Source organism: Tachysurus fulvidraco, chromosome 15 (genome assembly GCF_022655615.1).
Source record: "Tachysurus fulvidraco isolate hzauxx_2018 chromosome 15, HZAU_PFXX_2.0, whole genome shotgun sequence".
NCBI lineage: Eukaryota > Metazoa > Chordata > Actinopteri > Siluriformes > Bagridae > Tachysurus > Tachysurus fulvidraco.
The window spans coordinates 10,713,153-10,727,172 of NC_062532.1; the positions used below are offsets into that span (position 1 = coordinate 10,713,153).

Here is a 14,020-nt window from a genome sequence, read left to right on the forward strand (position 1 = left end):
GTAGTAAAGCAGCCAAAGGAACAACAACATGATCAGTATGTTACGATGATCACCAAAAGAAGCATTTGGATGCAAGTCCCCACAATATAAATGTGCTTTTAGACATCCATCTATCCGTGCATTTTCTGTAGTGCTTATGTAGTTTACACATGGTCAAGGAAAAAAACTAGAGCCTAACAAGGCATCAATCACACACACAATCACACACACACACACACACACACACACACACACACACACTCACAGCCCCAAAGCACAGTGAGTGTGTGTAAACTCCACACGCTCGGCAGAGGCAGGGATCAAACCCCCGATGCCGGTGCTGCCAGGCAAATGTGCTAACCTGTAATTAATATCATACTATTTTTACTAAGCTGCTCCCTGCTGATACCTGCAATAATAATTATGTAATGTTGAATGGAGTTTTTAAATGAATGTTGGAGACAATAAGGCAAAGAAGAAGAAAAAAAAAACCAGACTGACTCGTAGCAGGTCCTCTGGTAGGTCTCCACCCTCATTGATTCCTCTGTTCATGGAGATGAAGCGCTCCACTGCGGGCTTGTCCTTCACGTTGGGGTTATGAAGGCTGGTGTTCAGCATGATGATGGCGAAGGAAAGGATGTAGCATGTGTCTGGAAGTACAAATGTAAAGCGTCTCTTCATTAAACTCATTACAGTTAGCTCAAACGGACTACAGGTGTAAAGGACACGAGAGTCTACTTAAATTATTCAAATCATCTTTGCACAAGGTATCAAAAACTATAATGGATTGCACAGTATTCAATTTTCAGCTGTGATTATTTACTCAAACTTATAAACCAGGCACATACAGTATTTGGGGTTTTGCTGTTGCTATATTTATGACATTGATTTGAATCGTTAAATTGAATTAAATTCTTGAATTGTCAGCTCAACTCCAGCATACACCACCAACTACATTTCCCAGAACACACTGCGGACTACAAACACAGCTACTCACCAACAACAATAGACCACGTCACATTCACAGTCACCTGGTTAGTAATCTCACACACACCTGTAGATAATCGCACACACCCTTATATAAGGGCTTGAAAAACAATTACTCAGTGTGAAGTAACGCTCAGTGTGTCCCTGCCTGAACTCGTTTACTGTAACTCTGGTCCTGACATTGTTCGCTTCTCGTCTGTGATTCCGGATTTTGCCCTTTTGTTGATATTTACACATCGCCTGACCTCTGCCTGTTTTTGGGCACTGGTTTGGATCAGCCTGCCAGTTTCTTGAGTACTTGCATTCATTTCAGCGGTCCTGCCCTGATGTCTGTTTGGGTATTATTAGTTAAATAAATAAAGAAGTAAATAAGCTTGAGTTTTCTGGAATGTATAAAAATAACGCCATTTATTAATCAGTACAGTTATTATACAGCATATACTAAGAATGTTAGTAATTATTTAGCTTCCATCAGGGGAAAAGCTCTTGGATGAAAATCTGGTTTGTCCTAGTTTCTGTTAAGGAAATGAACACTGATTGTGATCTGTTATGTTACGCTAAGTGTCTTAAGCCATACTCGAGTATTCATACAGATGGTTTGTTTTCAGAACTTTGTCACAGGTGATCATTGCTGGGAACACAACGGTATGTTAATGACTAGCCAAAGTAGTATTTGTCTCCTTTGACCTTTACGCTAATGTGCAGTTAATTATAAATGTTAAGTGAACAGACTGGACCCTTCAATTTAGACAGAAAGCTAGTGTAAATGTTCAGAAGGGTAAGAAAAGTCATGAGAGACTCTAGTTGAGCTGTGTGTGTGTGTGTGTGTGTGTGTGTGTGTGTGTGTGTGTGTGTGTGTGTGTAGCTGACACAGCAGCACTTTATCTCGTCTGCTTGTCTCAGCAGAACACGAGCACATGAATAATGTAGTTCAATCTGTCTGATTCAGACGATCGGCCATAAACACACATGCACACACACACATGCACACAAACAAACAAAACACCTCCTAACCACACACAAGAATCAGAATTCGCACAGGAAAAGCTCTGCAGCAGAGCCGTACATCAAGACTGAAATCATATGAGACCCGACAAAATTTAAAAAAAAAAAAAAAAAACCTCAAGGGAAACGGATTTACGTGAAATAAAGCAATGCTCACTGACGTGCACTAGCATACGAGATGAAACCGGTTGCTCTTGTGTGGCTTGTTAACTGTGTTCACTCATACTTCTACAAGTAGTTTTGAAAGGCTGCAGTTTAAAATATGAACTCGTCAGAAAACATCAATGCAAATATATGCAGAAATAATTGAGGGAGCAAACAGAATTGGTTCGAATTCCACCTGAAAGTAGGCAGGATGTTAAAAGTAGTCCAGTGCACACCTCGACATTCCTAAAGGGAATGCATAGTCATGAGTATTTGTTAAGTAAATGACATAATGCCTCAGTAGACACATATCCACCCTGAGACACACTCACACACACACACACACACACACACACACACACATTGACCTACCAGTGGACTGGAAGACTCCTGGGTTGCATTGGCAGTAGCGTTGGGCAAAAGCCTCCATCATCCTATCGATCTTCTGTGCCTCACCTGGCAGTCTGAAGCTCCAAAGAAATTGCCTGCACACATTCGATCAGATCCAGCAATCAGATTAATGTGTTTCTAAAACAGTCGTGCTGACGGTATATGATTCAGAGAGTCACTAGTAAAACAAACTTCAATATGAGGCAGGCGTGTACAGGCATAATATACTCGAATATGACAAGAGTGTAGCAATACTGTGTGTTTGATCAAAAGGCCAGGGTGGTTTCTTTACCTGAGCGCTTGAACAAGGTTCAGATCGGTGAACTCGTGCAGCTCCACAAACGCGTGCAGCACCTTGATGTTGAAATCATCTCTGTAGAGCAGAACAATTAACTGGATAGTAAATTATCCTAGTATATACAGTACAAGCCTGAATTCTGCAAATTTAGTACTTAGTATTTGCTTATGAAATCTTTTTGATTCTGATTTTATACATCAGGTATTAATCATCATCTTCAGTATGGCCTGTGGCTTGTGACCTGGGCGTCGCCTTTTATATAAAGGATCAATAGCTGTGTCAACAAATAACCTACTCAAGTTAAAACAGAGGGGGCATGGTGGCTTAGTGGTTAGCACGTTCGCCTCACACCTCCAGGGTTGGAGGTTCGATTCCCTCCTCCGCCTTGTGTGTGTGGAGTTTGCATGTTCTCCCCGTGCCTGGGGGGTTTCCTCCGGGTACTCCGGTTTCCTCCCCCAGTCCAAAGACATGCATGATAGGTTGATTGGCATCTCTGGACAATTGTCCGTAGTGTGTGAGTGTGTGAGTGAATGAGAGTGTGTGTGTGCCCTGCGATGGGTTGGCACTCTGTCCAGGGTGTATCCTGCCTCGATGCCCAATGATGCCTGAGATAGGCACAGGCTCCCTGTGACCCGAGAAGTTCGGATAAGCGGTAGAAAATGAATGAATGAGTGAATGAAGTGAATAAAGTTAAAACAAAGCTATGTTTTAATATGTATATATTTTCACACTTGTGCCCGAGTCAGCACTCAGGACTGATTTTGGACTCATTTGGAAGTGGGGCTCATAATCACAGTTTTTGTAACATAAATGTTTCTAGACTACGAATGTGAATTACACTCCGACTTTTTGCACATCACTAATCAAAAGAATGCTTTTCCTAGCATAATGTGACAAACTGAACCAACTCTAACATTAATTTCTGCTCATCTCTTTCATATATTAATTCAGCAACATGTATACATATCCATATAAATGTATGATGATAATTCTCGTACACCTAGCCCTGTATCATGACCTCAGACGTGCCCTCGACTGAGACCGTGAACTTTGTCAATATTAAGGACGATTCTTACCTGATAAAACAACACTCCTGAAAATCTATATGAAATATAATCAACCAGCTTCAGGCATTTTTTCCCCCAGAGCATGACATCACATTTGACCTGTGCTAATACTCAGTCAGTGATATCCCCCAGGGGGATTGTGGGATACCACAATAGAGCTTTCTCTGACCCTTCTGCCTTTTTGTTCTTTCCGCTGCTATCGCAGGAACCGATCTAACAGATTAAGTAATGCAGACCATCTCTCCATCCATCCTTCCCTGATAGATTAGTCATGAAATGGAGACACCAACGTGCTCTTTTCCATATATCTTACTTGGACACACCCACACACTGTGGTCAGTAAAAGCAGAGGAGGAATGAAGGGGGGGAGAGAGAGAGAGGAAAAGAGAAAGAGAGAGAGAGAGAGAGAAAGAGAGAGAGAGAGAAAGAGAGAGAAAAAGAGAGAGAGAGAGAAAGAGAGAGAGAGGGAGAGAGAGAGAAAGAGAGAGAGAGAGAGAAAGAGAGAGAGAGAGAGAGAAAGAGAGAGAAAAAGAGAGAGAGAGAAAGAGAGGGAGAGAGAGATCCACAGACAATACAGAGTCACAGCGTGTTGGCTGAAAGGAGACGACTGGAAAACATGTGCCTACGGTTTATTATTAAAAACAACATTCGGGAGTCATTTGTTCAGAAGGAAGCAGAGTACAAAAATAAAAGCCAAACAGGATTAATAGAGCAATCCACACCATCCAGTTCCTTCATCCCAAAGAAAGCAGGAGGAAGACACAGAAAGGCAGCTTTCTCTTAGCATGTACCTGTATATACATGTACTTTAGATGAGACAAAAGCTCAGTGGTTTAACACTGTAGAAGTGTATAGGTGGCCGATATGGCAAAAAATACCTGTCTCTGTCAAGATACACAACGTGTATCGCAACCCTGAAGAGCCGACAAGGACTATAACAATTTAAGAAATAGGGCTGGGCAATATCATGATTATAATAAAAAACTTTATTATTTTTAAGTATTATTGAATTTGTTTACTAATTTAAAAAAAAAAATCTGTTTTATTCCTGATTTGCTGAGAAAGCATTCAACCTTTATATTGTCTTATATTTTGTGTACCATGTAAAAGTCTCCAAGCATTTTTGACTAAGAACGTTTACTACAAAGAAAACAAAACTATTCAAAAAAATCTTTTTTTGTTGTTGATAATTTTACATCCAGCGCAGTTACTTGGCACGATAAGTCAGGTAGTTCTAAAGGCACAGACACCATACACACCACACTTTATATCCACACTCCATACAATAATGACATCAATATCATAGAAATCTTCAAAACTAGGGAATAAAAACACACAGTGCAGAAATACACACCTCTCTCCAAGGTAGTCCCCTATTGCTGTCTTATTCAGGCCCTCGCCCTTGTAGAGGAACTGAGCGATGTCATCGCTGGTGTTCTTCAGAAGATCATTTTCAATCAGGAACTGAATCCCCTGAGAACCAAAGCACAGTCCATCATCAATATACTGCATGCCCTGCCCACATCAATAAAGCCTTTAATGGCTCTAATGAATCACCTTTTTAGGGTCCATGTTGAACTTCTTGCGGCCCATCGCCACCTGCTTGTTCCTCTGCATGTTTTTCCTGATGAAGACATTCAGAGTTGGATAAAAAAATAATAATAAAATAAAATAAAACAAAAACAGGTAAGCCATTAAATATTTTCAACTACTACGCTGCCTAATATAACAGCTTAAAGATGCTGTATATAGACATTTCTTTCGAGAAAATACTGACTAATAATTCTCTAAGTGGAATTTTATTAATTGTCTTGTACATGTTTTGCATACAGGGAAATGTTGATTAAAGACATGCTGGGGTGATGTTATTACTATCCCGAGGTTGATTCCTCTTCAATAGCATAACATCCTGTTGTGTCTTCTTACCACAGACGATTCATCTGTTTTGCTAATTAACATGAGACCCTATTAGGTCTGGTATTAACGCAAACATTAAACATTTGCATTTAAAAATGCACTCATATGTAATCACCTTCTATGATGATAGCTGTATTCAGGTTTGACGCATGTGAATCTGAGTCTTGTCCCAAATCTGTCTGTCTGTCTGTCTATCTGTGCTTAAACTGAAAAATCTGCAAACTTCTCCAAGTTGCTGAGATTAATTTCTAATTAATTTCTGCAACCACAAAACATCCTACAAATACAGACAGGAGACTTTTTGAATACTTAAAGGAACAGCATTACCTGACAGGTACAATGCACTAACACTGGAGACTCGTTCCGAAAATGCTCAATTAAAGTCTCCTCACAGAACGATTCACTATATCAGTGATTACACATTTTTGTTTTAAAAATGTATATGGAGTGCCTGATACATTAAGTATTTGTACAAAACATTATTATATAAATTTATTATATAAATGAGTGACAAACATCCTGGCTCCTTCAGGTAGACCTAAACCACAATTGTGGACATTAGATGTGGAAAAGATGCTCCATTAGCTAAAATGCTCATGTGAATTTTTTTTGCTAAAACGTCCAACTAATGGATCCTAAATGTGCTCACAATCCACTACGGTGCATGAAGAGCTCATAAAAATAACCATGAGAGCTTTATAAATGGTTGTTTTGAGAAGTTAGACTCGCCCTGCACTCTGGCACTCCTCTGGAGATTCCCTATCGTCTGTTTGGTGTAAATTATTCAAGGGCCCCTCCCATCAAAGAAAAGCGAGAGCTGATGAAAGATTTACAGTACTGTAGACTGCATGGGAATTTAGTGTGAGAAACAGGTCATTCTGGGACAGGTCAGGTCATGGTTTGGACATTAAGGGTTAATGGAGTGGCTAGAGTGAAGAGGAAGACTGAAAGGCTACCTCTCCTCAGTGGAGCCCAGGTTCTCGATCTCGCTGGTCACCTCGGCTATCTCATCCTTCAAACGCTGCGAAGGAGACAGGAAAGATGATCAGTGGACAAGAAAAAGAAACATAAAAGTGTTTTATATACAGAAATCACTTCAGACCAACAACATAAATGAACTAAAACATACCAGGACATGCTGCTAGAGGAAAGTAATCAATGATGGGGTGGTGTGATGTGTCCTGAACCTGATTATTTCACACTAACTGCTTTTTCTGGAGGTTTTATGATCATCTTATACCACAGAAAGTTGCAGTGTGAGATACAGAGGGTGTGAGGAGTTGCAGTGTCTGGAACAGAGGGTGTGATGAGTAGCAGTGTGAGATACAGAGGGTGTGAGGAGTTGCAGTGTCTGGAACAGAGGGTGTGAGGAGTAGCAGTGTGTGGTACAGAGGTTGTCAGGTATAGAGGGTGTGATGAGTTGCAGTGTGTGGTACAGAATGTGTGATGAGTTGCAGTGTGTGGTACATATGGAATAAAAACACTGTCAATAATAATCGTACGTAATTCAAAGCATTTGTGTGTAAATTTTAATTTTGCGCAGTTGGATCCCAAAATTTACGGCCACGACAGTTTACAGATACGCGATTTTGTGTGTTTGTTCAAATACAACTCCAAAATGTACGACTATGACAGTTTACACACAAAACGCTTGTTTTCACAACACCTCTTTTTCACACATGAAAAAGGTCTGCGAAATAACTGTCAAAAATACGTCATCACGTTCACAGGCATTACTATCCGAGGGAAGATGAATCGATTCCACGAAGTGCGCAAGCGCCCCGCCCTCTTTTAAACCACTAGCGAAATGGCGGATCAGCAGCCAAGCGCTCACTCATCGTCAGTGTTGTATAAAGTATTAGAAAGCAATACTTGAGTAAAAGTACAAGTATCATACTAGAAAAAAACTTTGGTAGAAGTGAAAGTCACCTTTTAAAATACTACTCAAGTAAAAGTCTTAAAGTATCTGATATTTACTGTACTTAAGTATCAAAAGTCATTTTCTGATATTCAATGTACTTAAGTATTTGAAGTAAAAGTAAAATTTCAGTGATTTTCGGTAGGTATAAGATCAGGGGCGGTTCTAGGGTTTCATCTTTAGGGGTTTTAGCCCTCAGTGAGAATTTAAAACAAGAAGAGTTTTATATTATATATTATATGACTACATAGTAAGCCAAAAGTTATGGTGTTATTAAATGGCAAAAGTGGACACCAAAATGTTATGCATGATGTAATGATGCCAGTCTTGAATCAAATCAGTTCATGTATGTGTGTATTCTCTACAAACAGTGTGTCCAATGAACGCAGTCATTAATAAACAAATATTCAATATAGACCAGATCAATAAATGTTATTTTTATTTAGTATTGTATGGATTGTTTGCATTAATATTTTGTTTGTGCTACAACTCTGGTAATAAGAATAGTGAAATTTCACTGCTTTTGGTTGCTGTATTTGCAGCTTTCCGATTAACGTTATACATTAACGCCTCCAGCTCTGACTGCGCGTGCCTGTGCTTCTCCGTACAGCGTGCAATGCAATCTAGAAGTAGTGATTCACCAAACCTCTCTTATTGCAGTCACACACATTTCTTCTGATTCTATTTTGTAGTAACGAAGATGCTTAGTGGAAATATAACGGAGTAAAAGTATACATTTTATCTAGGAAATGTAGTGGAGTAAAAGTGAAAGTTGACATAAATTTAAATAGTGAAGTAAAGTACAGATACATGACATTTCTACTTAAGTACAGTAACGAAGTGTTTTTACTCCGTTACATTACAACACTGCTCATCGTCTCAGGTAAGTTGGTTTTTCCTTCCAAATTCGGACACGTTTAAGGGTTAGTTATCACTAATAACAAAGAGGAGTAATATTACAGAGATATGTTAACTATAGTAAGTAAGATTAGCTCTCAGAGTAAGGTTACATTAGGTGCTTAAAGAATACAGCTGTTTAGGAGGTCATCACTGCAGTCTGTAGCGTGATGAGATAGACCTACATAAAAGAATTAGCAATTTTAAGTGTTAACTTACTAACAGCTGTGTACATGCACTGGAATACACAGGTCATACAATATGTGTTCACTGCTTAAGTGTTAAAGTCATATTTTATTGTTTATCAGGTTCCATTAGGTGACATTTTGCACTCAGCCCTGAATCTGGTGTTGATGTTGACCGACACCTTAAGTGTTGGACATCAGAAAATGGCGAACCAGTCCAATATCAGTGGACAGTCAGCGCAAGTAAGAAGGTCCAAGTCAAATGGGCAGTCAGTGCAGCAGGAAATGGCTAGGTGTGTGTGTGTGTCTTTTATGTAGGCCTATCTCATCACGCTACAGACTGCAGTGATGACCTCCTAAACAGCTGTATTCTTTAAGCACCTAATGTAACCTTACTCTGAGAGCTAATCTTACTTACTATAGTTAACCTATATCTGTAATATTACTCCTCTCTGTTATTAGTGATAACTAACCCTTAAACATGTCCGAATTTGGAAGGAAAAAACCCGAGACGATGAGTGAGCGCTTGGCTGCTGATCCGCCATTTTGGCGCCAGTGGTATAAAAGAGGGCGGGGCGCTTGCGGAATTCGTGGAATCGATTCATCTTCCCTCGGATAGTAATGCCTGTGAACGTGATGACGTATTTTTGACAGTTGTTTCGCAGACCGTTTTCATGTGTGAAAAAGAGGTGTTGTGAAAACAAGCGTTTTGTGTGTAAACTGTCATAGTCGTACATTTTGGAGTTGTATTTGAACAAACACACAAAATCTCGTATCTATAAACTGTCGTGGCCGTAAATTTTGGGATCCAACTCCGCAAAATTAAAATTTACACACAAATGCTTTGAATTACGTACGATTATTATTGACAGTGTTTTTATTCCATAGTACAGAGGGTGTGATGTGTTGCAGTGTGTAGAACAGAGGGTGTGATGTGTTGCAGTGTGTGGAACAGAGGGTGTGATGTGTTGCAGTGTGTGGAACAGAGGGTGTGATGAGTGGAGGCCATACACTAATGACTCTAATGAGTCTCTGATCCAATTTCATACGCTAAGATATGGTATTAGTTTCCTCTGGCCTCTCCCAGTGGATGATTTAGCAGTTAAACTGTTCAAATTGTAAAGAAGTGTGAATAAATGAACAAATGAATGAACAACACTTTCATGAGGTGCCGCTAGTGCTACTTTAAACAATTCTGAACCATTTGGTTATTTTTCATGTTTCAATCCATTTCACATTTTACACTTAAACATTTTTTGGACCAATGAGTCTGATCCAATGGGAATTTAAAAAAATGACTCAATCATTACATCCTCCCCAGCTTAAGCAGGTCTGACGCAAATCTAATATTAACAGAAGAAGCCCTTCTCTCTGCCCCAGGTTTGCCCCTTCACATATAATTGACATTAAAGAAACGGCAACTAACCAAGGGCTTCAGAATGATGGCGAAATTGAATTACTCTTTCTTGGGACGTCTTTTCTGACCTTAAGTCTCCTGCTACAGGTCTTGTGTTAGTCTGGAGCCAGAGCATGTCTCACATTTCACAGAAAGACCTCCTGCTGCCTGTGACAACACTTTTATGCCTCCCTAAGATTTAAACAAAAACAATACGTGGCATTTTCCTTTTTCTTTCACTTTCTAATAAGATGTGTCTTTTTTCTATTCATTGGAAAAGATTCACCGGAAGTTGGAAAGGAAATCGCTGTTTAATTCTCCTCCTTGTTTGCAAGACATTAGCGATCACAACAAATTCCTCAGATGCTTGTTTCTGCAAACAAAAGCGATGTTTGTAATGCCAGACCTTGACATGAAGCTAGGAGGGGGAGGAGGAGGAGGATTAGGAGGAAGAGGAGGAGGCTTTTGAGACAGGAACACAGAGGCAGTAATGGAAATAAACAACATAAATCTTGCTGTGAAAGATACAAAATGAAAAGAGAGGAATCTTAAGTCACTTTAGTCCACACTGGACTGTGGAATGCAGCTTTATGTAATCGTATCTGATCAAAGCAACTTGCTTCATGTAATCAGTCTCCTGTACCATTCTCCTGGATTCCTCTTCCTGTTACACTGACTCACTTCCTTGACATTTTCAAAGCTGCGTCTCTGCACTTTACGGTGTTTACAGGCAAAGCCGGTGTTTGTTAGCACATCCGAAGTGCTGCGTGTTTTATTATTCAGACCAACTTTTAAACTGCAGCTGGTTAAACTTGAGTGCATTTTTGTCAGCCTTTGGAAAATGACAGAAAATCTAATTAGGCGCAAAGATCATGATGAGACATTAATCTTAACCAGAACTATCAATGAACACAATCAGGGTTTTCTATAGTTCCTAAAAACAAACGCTTACTTTGACATCAATGAGAACTCAGTAGTAGTAGAGTAGTAAAGTGGTGGAGAAAACAAATGTTGGACTCAAAGTCCAATTCTCTAGAAGATCATCACAAAGGTGTGGCACTAATATGACATCTGAAGCTTAGGGATCTGATTTGTTTGAGCAGATTTGTTATGTATAAATGACGAGGTAAAGATTACAGGACTGCTCTCTTTCTCATTATTCTGCGATCACAGAAAATCAAGCAACCTACACTGTATTTGTAAGTGAAGGCAGATTTCTGCCAATTTGGATAAAGAAGCATCATGTGACACCACCATCATCATCATCATCGCCCTCTTTAGTTTGTGTGTCCAACAGGAGTATCACTAGCATAAGTAAGCCATTCACTGGTAGTAATTTATTAGTATTGTGCTTGCAATTTCACCAGTTCAAATAAAAAATCATCTGCATGTTGGATCACAAATAATGAAAAAAAATCCTCTCCAAAATCAGCCATATTGTTTACACAGTAATCACAAAAAATTAGACAAATTCATTGTTGTGCCTCTCCTAGCAGGTAGTCAGATGGCATTGTGGGTAGTATGGGAATCCATTAAACTAACGTAAGGGATTTTGACTAAAAGGCCAACTCAGAAGAGCGGGAAAATTGTTCATAAATAAACGAGCTCTAGATGGAGAAAAGACGCTCCCAGACTTTCATTATCAATCAGCCTGGAAAAAAGTCATGCTCATCAAATATACAAAAGAACCCCAGAAACTCGGCTGTCCTTTCATTTTCAAACCAACTGACTGATTTAAAAATAAATAGCACATCCTAACAAACAAATTCTGAGTTTTTGAGTACAGCGTGAGCTCTGATACCTGAATGTCCTCCAGCAGCTCCTGCTTGCGTCGCCGGATGTTCTCTAGCTCCTGCTGCTCCTCAGGAGTGAGGTCGTCTGGCACTGAGGGAAAAAATTGAAAAGAAATAGGAGTTAAGTTACGGTTCAGAGAGAAATAAAAGGTCACAGCAAAACTACTACTAACAGCAAATACATCATCCTGCAATTCAGACTCATCCATATTAATGGGAAATAAAGGCTGCTTGTTTCACACACTCTGCTCTTATAACTTAACACTGGATTTTTTTTTACCAATTTCATCAATTCTAACTATCTAACTAACTAGAATTGCTGTATTTTGTTAATGCGTTCACACAAGGCCAGCAGTTTGTCTGTTGATCACCAGCTCCTTTGGGCTACACAACAGAAAAGGGCTTGGACTACAGAAGGTGGGAAAAAACGAAAATCAAGGTGAATACGTGTCTTTACACATCAATATTTCATAAAGGCTTTTGTGGTGGATCAGGAAGAGATGCTAGAGATGAAGAGTTTTGATATAATTTCACCAGTATTGGTTGTTTAAAACTGATGTCCATCCAAAAAGAAATCTATTTGATGTGTAAACAGACTTTAAATGGTTCATATATCTCTCGTTAGAGCAAAGCACCTTCTACATAGTGCTGTGCTCTGTTACCTATTAACGGCTTAACACACTAAGCTTAACCACGAGTTCTCATCTTTCTAAACCCTGCTCTTAACCCTGGACAGAGGCACGTTTCACACTTTAGTGGTGCTTTTGCACTGTGTGTGTCCAATTTTGAGTGCAAATTTTAAAATGTTAAGCCAGGGTTTAGGACTGTAAAGTGTGAAACATCAGATTCAAGAACAATGGTAAAGTATGAACAGTGTGAAATGTGGAAAAAGCTAACCCGGGATTCTGTTAACCTGGAGTTTACAATAATCCAGGGTTCACTATTTCAATCGTGCAATGCCCTTTTTTTACCTGAATCCCACCAAGTGCTGTTCCTACACACTAACAGCTTCGAACTACATCATTAGTGTGAACATTCAAACACTTCATCAAATGAAAATAAAGATGCTACCAAGACTGCAATAATGTCTTTCTGTACCAAAAAAAAAAAGTCTTTCGGGTAGTTTCGGCATTTTGCTGAGGCTGCAAGTACGACGATTTGGAGACGTTATCTGACGTTATCGACTGCTCTCTTTTTTTTGTAAGGCAACTAATCATCTCAACTGACCCTTGAGTGATGACACACAGGATGAATGGAGCTCTGCTAATCGTGAAAATAATCTTTCTCTGAGTTTTCCTATGGGTTTGCCCTTTCAGTGGCCTAACTGCTAACTAACACCATGACCCCACATCCTCCCTTCATGGTTACCAAAGGGTTCAAAGGTGCATCTATGCTCTCAGGTCATGCGCTTAGAGGAAATGACCGGTTAAGAAATGCTGGAAGTTGTGGGAGTGTGGAGCATTAGGGGATTAGTGGGGCAACGCGTCAAGGTTGGCTTGGTGTCCTGCTTCTGACAATGAAGACGATCCACTTATTGCACTCATTCCCTAATATTTTACCTCTTACTCTCTGCCTCCCACAAGGAAGCTCTCTCATTCACCCACTCATGCAAAACCTCTCAGCTATTCATAATTCATCAAGCAGTAAGTCGCATCATTCTCACAGTTCCTGTATGGCTAGAAATGCACATACTGTATGATGTACTGGAAACACAGCAGGTTTCTGGTAGCCATGTTGCCCTAACAGTGTATAGCTCTGGTATGTACGTTTAAACAAGTTACACATACAGACTTTTGTCTTGTAACAAATTCATAGAATATTATTCAGGAAAGGCCTTTTCCTGTTTAGCCTGACTCATCCTTTCAAGAATGTTCATGTCCTCCCTTCTCACTGTGTGATTACAAAGTCTGGATCATACTCTCAGATATAAATTTGTGTCCATTGAGAAAGGATAATAATAATTGTGAATCTTGAATGTAAGAATTGGCTGCTTTTCATAAAACATGGAACCAAGGCTGCACGTCCAATGACCATCGGCGGCTTT

General features: G+C 39.7%; 1 protein-coding gene across 6 annotated transcripts in view; it reads right to left on the minus strand.

Annotated features, from left to right (window-relative positions):
- Window positions 1-14,020, minus strand: part of cyth1a (cytohesin 1a) — a 67,749-nt gene that overhangs the window by 12,331 nt on the left and 41,398 nt on the right. For 4 of the 6 annotated variants that reach the window (XM_047801043.1, XM_027141734.2, XM_027141735.2 and 1 more), the window contains exons 2-8: window positions 11,985-12,067; window positions 6,744-6,808; window positions 5,428-5,494; window positions 5,225-5,343; window positions 2,798-2,878; window positions 2,488-2,600; window positions 481-629 (exon numbers count right to left, since the gene is read on the minus strand). In XM_047801043.1, coding sequence (XP_047656999.1) covers window positions 481-629; window positions 2,488-2,600; window positions 2,798-2,878; window positions 5,225-5,343; window positions 5,428-5,494; window positions 6,744-6,808; window positions 11,985-12,067 — 677 coding nt within the window. Of the gene's footprint in view, window positions 1-480; window positions 630-2,487; window positions 2,601-2,797; window positions 2,879-5,224; window positions 5,344-5,427; window positions 5,495-6,743; window positions 6,809-10,213; window positions 10,233-10,272; window positions 10,557-11,984; window positions 12,068-14,020 lie in introns of those variants that run through there. The other 2 variants (XM_047801045.1, XM_047801044.1) reach the window with 2 other exon arrangements.